The 7,585-nt window shown below is 45.2% G+C and overlaps 1 protein-coding gene across 2 annotated transcripts in view; it reads left to right on the top strand.

Moving 5' to 3' along the window:
- The first annotated feature begins 274 nt into the window (after positions 1–274).
- Positions 275–7,585, top strand: part of insyn1 (inhibitory synaptic factor 1) — a 42,897-nt gene continuing 35,586 nt past the window's right edge. Inside the window, exons 1-2 of one of the 2 annotated variants that reach the window (XM_023411912.2) lie at positions 275–830; positions 1,339–2,996. In XM_023411912.2, the coding sequence (XP_023267680.1) occupies positions 2,853–2,996 (144 nt within the window). In that variant the 5' untranslated portion in view covers positions 275–830; positions 1,339–2,852. Of the gene's footprint in view, positions 1,072–1,338; positions 2,997–7,585 lie in introns of both variants that reach the window. The other variant, XM_023411911.2, reaches the window with a different exon arrangement.

The raw sequence follows: 7,585 nt of genomic DNA, 5'->3' as shown, positions 1-7,585 counted from the left end.
GTAACAGCCCAGGATTTTTGGACACCCCGTCCCCAGAGACTGCTTGGCTGGTGGCAGAGGAAGACTTCATCTTGATTTAAGAGAGATATAACACCCTCGATAGAACTGTGACAAAGGCTAGATAGGCAGTGTGAGAGGAGATAGTGAGGGAGTGTAGACGCCAGCAGAGAGGAGAAGACAGGAGAGGAGCGAGGCAGAGGAGGGACTGAGCGATACTCTGTGCCTTTAAAGCACCAAGCCCCTCCTCCACAGAGCTGAGCAGAACAGTCGAGTGGTGCTGGCAGGAACCTGAGCCCCACGATAAACTCTGGCATCAGCTTCCTTTCATCCGGCAGTCAGCGAGGACACAGTGAGGGCGCAGGGGCAGAGAGACAGGGACGGAGAAAGAGAAAGAGTGACAGAGAGGGGGGAGAGAGAGAGACAAACACAGGCAGATAGACAGAGAGGGAGAGGCTGTCATTGGAATCACACAGCTCCTTTTTCACAGCAGCAGCTCAGCCGCTCTGTCTGCTGCCTCCCAATGCAGGCAAACGCTGACAGGGATGACGGGTGGCGTGTTTTCGGCAGCGCAGTTATCTGAGTGATGGTAGCGGCCGTGGTGGCATCACAATCCAAAGCAGGAGCTCTCCTCGCCGCTCTGACTCTTAGTCATCCTCAGCCTCCTCTCTCCCTTCTCAGAGTGCTATCAGGGCCATTCATCGTTCCCACCTCATGCCTCCTGCCTCCTCCTCCTCCACAGCTTCATCCTCCACTTCTACTCCTCCTCTGATGAGCCACAGCCTCAGAGTGAAATAACCCTGCTGATAGAAGCTTCTCTCTCTGTCAAGACAGTAAGTAGGGGAGGGAGGGACAGAACTGTGTGTGTGTGCGTGTATGAGAGAGAGAGAGAGAGAGAAAGAGAGAGAGAGAGAAAGAGAGGAAGAGAACAGCAAGGCAGTGAGAAGAGAAGATGTTAGTGTGTGCGACAGAGGGACTGCTAAAGAACCAGCAGGTTGTGTGTAGCTTGAATGATCCTGCTGTGCGTGGACAGTGAGCTCTGGGCGTAGCAACAGCAAGTGATGCACAGGAAAGGTGAGTAGGTGTGTGTTCTGGCGTGTGTGTGTGTGTGTGTGTGTGTGTGTGTAGGTGAGACAAGTGATGCTGAAGCAAGTGATGCATTTTAACAGCAGCTAAAAATCGTCAACGCAGTTCATTCCTGTCCATCTCTGAGTCTCCCTCCACTCTATTGTTGTTGCTCTTCATGCTGCTATGAAGTAGGGAAAGAGCGAGGGGGGGTAGAAAGGAGAAGTGGATGAGACATGAGAGAATAAGTGATTGTTTTCCTTCCCGTCTGTCCAGGTGCCATGTGTGATTGGCCGGCGCTCCCCGTGGCAGTGGCATCGCCCTGGATTTGGCGAGAAGCTCTCCCCCCTGCTTGTTCTCTGGGGCTCCTCTGGGAAGCTTTCATGGGATTTATCTCGTCCTGCTGGATGGCACGGAGCTCTCTGCCTCTCTGAAAAGAGTCCAGAGAGAAAACATACACTACACGGATAAGAAGTAAAATAATTATCCAATCACAGCACAAGGAGGCAGACCGGGTTCCCTTAGCAACAACTGAAGGAGAGAAGAGAATCCTTTTCTCTCTCTGCTCCCTTGGTTTTTGGGCACACCCCAGTGGGCTGCTGTGGGTCAGTGTTTTGTGAGAGGACTTGGAGAGCGCTGTTGCATAAGACAAGCTGCCACCCAAATTCCAGAGGAAGGTGCTTGTTCACCTTCCAGCCCCCTTGTAACTGCGTCTCATCGACACCATGATTTTTTTGTTATCCCTCCACAAATTCTCATCACGAGTCACGTTCCGCTGGCTTAGAAATCAATTCATTCTGATCCCACGCCACCTGGAATAAGCCCTGCTTTGGGGGGGGGGGGGATACTGGACGCTCTGTGCAAAGACCCACACCTACCTTTGCTCGCTTTCATGGACGAGAAATGAAGGACAACATGATTAAGTCATCATCTGCAAAGAAAATGGATGTGAGGCAAAGTTTATTTTGATGATTTTTTGATGATTTGAGTTTCTACTGAGAATCTTTTTATTTTTCCTGGAGGAGGAAACGCCACACTGCACAGAGGAATATCCCCTTTTTCCAAACAGGATCTGTCCTTTCTCTCTGTAAAGACAGTAGCCCTCACTGAGGGAGTATATTTAGACGGCAAATCTCGTCCCCGCTGGCCACCAATAATGTAGAACACGATAATTTTGAAAATCGAGCCACTGCTGGGAGTTCTATTTTTCTATCTCTGTTGGATAGCTCGCTCTATAAAAGGGTTGATATGAATCCCTTTTCTGCTTTCACTTTTGTATGTTAGCCTGCCATTATGTCACTGTGTTTCACAAGTAAAAAAGGTTGTACAGGACAAGTGGAAAAGGGAAGAAGTCTCTACCCTGTATAGACAGGCATTTTAAATAGCATCTCTTCGGGAACAATTTCAAACGTACACAATGACACATGAGATGAGTTGGCTCAATATGATTATGTAAGAGTTTCATACCAGCTTTAGCCCATGTATTTTGCCTCTTCCTTGTCCATGGATTTACTGCGTTTGACTTTTCCCGTCCTCATTTTCTCTTCGTTTTTGGAAGCGTCTACCAGAAGGCATGGATGTCAGAGTGTGACCCTGTGCCGAGTGTGCGGGCGAGGCAAGGTGTTTTGGCTGCCCAGGTGCTTTTAAGATGTTGAGGTCTCCCTGCGTGGCCGGGGCCCCTGTTCGGATCAGTAGCACTGAGGCTCCTTGTAGCCAAAGACATGGACCCCGACTCGGCTCCGCCACGCCCTCAGCCTGTTGGCCACTGGCCCCACGTCGCCCTGTAAAGGATGTCCCTAAGCAGAGCTCCGGCCCGGGACACCTCTGAGACCCCCAGCCCGAGAGAACGCATCCGCAGCCACATGAAGATGGTGATCGACCAGCTGGAAGGCATTCTCAAAGAGCTCAAGGATGTGGCCAAGGAACTCCGGGAGGTGAGGTTCAAAATCAGCTTACCGGTATCAGGCTTTTGGGGGGATTTAGTGAGGAAACAGGGGGAGGAAGCGATGGAGGCAGGAAGAGAATGTGGGTGCCAGGTGGGTGTGCTTCTCAAGTAGGCTGCATTTAACTAAGTGTGAAATTCTTTTCCCAGCATGGAGATTTTGATTAAGATTTGAAAGTGATGAGATCTCCCTTTTTTTTTTTTTGTAACAGGAGGATATTGTTGATTGCGACCACAGAAAGGCTGTCTTCCTTTTCCAAACAAACAATTGCTGATCGGCAATTACAAATGTCCTTCATGTGTTCAGTGGTGTCTTGTGGGAGGTACAGTAGATGTGAAGAGCTGTTGAAAAGCAGCAAAGCCAGGCTGAAAGGAAACACAGAGGCATGCTTAGATAAGATACAAGACTTAGCGCCGCAATAGTTATATAACCATTTTGTTAAGGATCAGCTGGATTCCTACTGTATTTTTGCAAGTGCCATGGTAACACTGAGAGATTTGAGTGTGTGTGTATCTACAGTACACAGTTTGAACAAGGATCAGCAAAGAGAGATACTGAAGGTGTGCATGAGCTCTTACATGCATCTACAAGTATATGGAGTAAAAGAAAATATGAGTGTGATGGCTGATATTTAGAGTACATCTGAGCATGTGTATGAGAGTACAAAATGGCCCTCATCATCTCTTTGGGATCTTCCCCTGCAGTGCCTTCAAAGCTGTGAGCTCTTCTTGCAAAGCTCCTCCAAAGAAAGAGATAAAGGCATCCATGCCTCCAATCAGGGACGCAGAGGAAGCATGTGTGTGTTTGTGTGTGTTTCCAGATGTGTTGAAGAGAAGTGAAATAGCAGATGCTTGTGCATGTAATGACCTGAAGGAGGAGGAGGGTTTCAAACAGCCATGATGAAGCTGCCATAACTCACTCGATCACCACACAGGAACCTTTCCCCTCCCTTTTCCCCGACTCCCACCTCTGTCCCACGCTCTACTTTATGTACTGGCACAGTTGGAGGTGCAAGGCCACAGCTCACAGTGCACCTTCTCTCTGGTGAGCAGGAGAAGCCGGCCTGCGAGCAGGAGTGATTGATGATTATGGGACAACTGCAAGTGGAATAATGCTGGCTGGAGCTATTTATAAACAAAAACACGGCCTGTGCCTCTGCCAGCTCCAACGCATATTACCATTCTTATCCCAGACCCCATTAGAGAGGGCTCTGCACAGTGGCTCAAATGTCATTTTTTATTGGGAGAGCACAATCCCACATATTGAAATGGCTAAGGAATCATATTAGCTGCAGTGGCAGTCATAATGCTGGTATCAATATCCTGCAATTAACTGACCTGTAAGATTGCCGACTGCATCATTGGGAGATGAAGAAACAGGATCAGTGTGGCGCCATCGGATGCATGGAAGCCTAATGTTCCATAAAATCTCTCATTCTTGGCCACATGAAAGGAACAACATAATAGATAACAACTGTCACATAAATAAATGATGAATTGCCATGTGAATGTAGTGAAATAAATAACTCAGTGAAGGAGCAGTAATGACTGATTATTACCCACAAGGTCTTTGGGGAATTGGAGATACTGCAGTGCACTGAGGAGTTAAAAGCTGCCACGCCAGAGCCCAGAAATTAAGAAGTTACTGGTGTGTTACTATTCTTACTTCACAGTGCTCCTTTCATAGCTCGAGATCACAGACCTACAGTGTCATTATTCAGTACATGCACAGAGCCAGTTGAGTCAAAAGCTAAATCAAAAAAGAGAATTACACCCCATATTTCAACCACTGCAACAGAATTTGCCTACATTCAATTTTCTGATTCCCCACTATTGTGCATACATTGTATACTGCAGTTTCCACTTAGACTATTTAGTCCACGCCTCTGCATAAATTTAAATGTGAAGTTTTTGGAGGTTTTCCAGTCAAGTTTCAGCTGTCTAGTCATCACAGCGTTATGCATCAGCCATTAAAAAATGTATGTTCTGCAGATTTTCTAGGCCATTACAGTATAAGGAATAATACTGGGGATTTACAAAGTTATTATTTTCACCAGTTTTAAATCAAATTTAAAATTTAACAAGGCTCAAGGGTAATTTCACATTTCTAGTTTCTTCAGCATGATATAGTACTTGATAATTGATATTAACAAACACTATTAACTTGAATATAAAATAAGACATGTTTAAAATACATTAAATAAAGATATGTTTAAAAATGGTGAGAAAATGTCCTTCTACAAAGACCTTCACCTCCACTGATTCTACCCCATAGTGACTTGCTATCCTCATAAAGGCACTGTAGTCTTAAAAAAGGGGTCACCCATGGGTCTTACTTTCTTGCCTGCCAGAATTCATCATCCTCATTGCTAAACATCCCTTCCCCGGAGGACCGGCCCCAACTCACATCTTAAATGATGACAAAAATAGGTTCATGGTTTTTACCAGAGAGTTTGAATCACTGCAAGCAACACTCAGTGCGGTCTAATCGAACCCTGCGGTGAACCTAGCATTAAATTTTAATCACTGTCATGTAAATAGGAATTGTTCCTTGTGCGGCCAGTACATGCCACTGAGGAATATGGAGTATTAAAAACACTGATGATAGTGGAACAGTATTGGAAGTGTATTTCAACTGAAATTTTAACAAATGCTCATTATACAGTCAGCCATTTTGAGGGAACCTGAGAAATGAGCAGTAATTAATGTTAAATTAAAAAGCAATACCAAGGAAAATTCCTCTTAAGGACGTGAGGCCTACGTATGCGTGTTCATCACTAACATCAGTTATTTTTGTCTGAAGTTCAAATCAGCCTCAGACAGACACTTAGCAACACATGTCAAGTGGTTACCTACCTCCAAACTGGCAGATAAAAAACACATCTTAAATTATAATCTTTCCTAAGACAGGATTTTTGAAGAGGAAGAATGGAAAGTAATACTACTTTTTGTCCAGGTTGCAGCACAGTCTCAAGCAGTAAATCTCCTTTACACACAAAAGAAAAACGCAACACACAGCACGCATAGTTTTTCAAAATTGCTCCATTCAAAATCCTATTACAGTCAAATCCAGCCTGTCCTACTTGTGAATCCATTACAGGCTTCATGACAGGTAAAATGAGAAGGATCTAATGGAAGGACATCGAAAGGTAATACACTGATAAACTACTCCATTTGCAATAATAATACTGGCAGGAGTGGCAACTCTAGAGGAAATAATTCATTTAGGTATCATGTCAACCTTGGAGTTAGAAGTCTGAGGATAAACAAGAGAAAAAATGACACCAAACAGAATGCAGAGACCCAGTGAAATGTTGGAGTGTTGAGTCGTTCCTTTTGCTGAAACTAATTTACACTGGGAAAAAAAGGGCAAGTAAGGAAACGCAAATGTAGAAGTGCACTCATGTTGATTATTAGAGACATGCAGACTGGTAAATTGAAAGAATTTAATGAAGTGCTAAAGGAAAAAAAAGGTAGTAGCATGGACTGAAGGGGGGAAGGGCATTGGCAGTGAGCTACATCTTTATACGTAACCAAACGGCAATAATGATCTGTTATTATGTGGATGTAGTTATCATGCGGAATCATACAATGAGCATACAATGACGTGTGTCTGCGCTCATCTTAACAACAGCCAATCAGGCCTATTAGAATTAAAGCTCTAAATGAGAGGAGTGAATATAAGCTCCACAAAGAGCAATTATCAGCAGCAGAGTACAGCATGTCCAGGACAGCAGCCTCTATCAGTCGGCCTTGTGGTACTTGTCTGTACATCCTCATGCTTGTGCTGGAGACATGGCTTACTGCTTCTACTCAGCTACCAGCAGCCTGAAGACAGAAGAGGAGAGGCAGCAGGAAAACACTGGTGTCAGGTGAAAAAAAAAAACGCGTCCTCCACATGTCAGCTTTTTAGGAATGAAGTACTGAGTAACAGCTTTATTAATGACACTGGCCATCCATGCAGTTTTAGAGTTATATAATGGGTTTTTGAAAGTGTGTCATGAATGCTTTTGATCTACAGAAAATCACAGTCATCATGTTTTCACCTGTGAGTAGCAGCAGCAAAACTATCATCCTCTCGCTTTCAGGTTCTGCTTGTTTTTGGAAGAGAAGACTTTGTGCTCGGCAAGCTTAGTCAGACACACGTGACATGAATGTGGTGGTCTATTCAGTTTCTATTCATCACCCAATACCAGCCGCATGATCCCACTGGCCCGGCTGTCAACTCAAGGCATTTTGTGCTAAAATGGAGTCTGTCAAAGAAAAACTTGCTATGTAAATGATTTGATCTATGGCATGCTGCCCTTACATGTCTGAGGCGTTGCATAAATGCTGCATTATTGAAACCCGGTGTGAATGGCGAGGTGTCCAAAAAGCTGGCCCCAGATCAGTCAGCCTAACCACCAACCAGCCAGTGGTGGGATGACCAAAACCAAAATCAAAACGCTATTTTTCTTCTGCAGGGGCCATATCCTCTCCTCGCTATGTTTTCCCTCCTGCTGATGCTGCTGGGCAGGGAACAGAAAACTGCCAAGGAAGAACACTTCAACATTTAGCCATGAGGGGGGGGGGGGGGGGGGG

Source organism: Seriola lalandi, unplaced genomic scaffold, assembly GCF_002814215.2.
Source record: "Seriola lalandi dorsalis isolate HSWRI2012SDOR001 ecotype SW California unplaced genomic scaffold, Sedor1 jcf7180002054474, whole genome shotgun sequence".
Taxonomy (NCBI): domain Eukaryota; kingdom Metazoa; phylum Chordata; class Actinopteri; order Carangiformes; family Carangidae; genus Seriola; species Seriola lalandi.
This window is presented reverse-complemented; position numbering and strand designations above follow the sequence as displayed.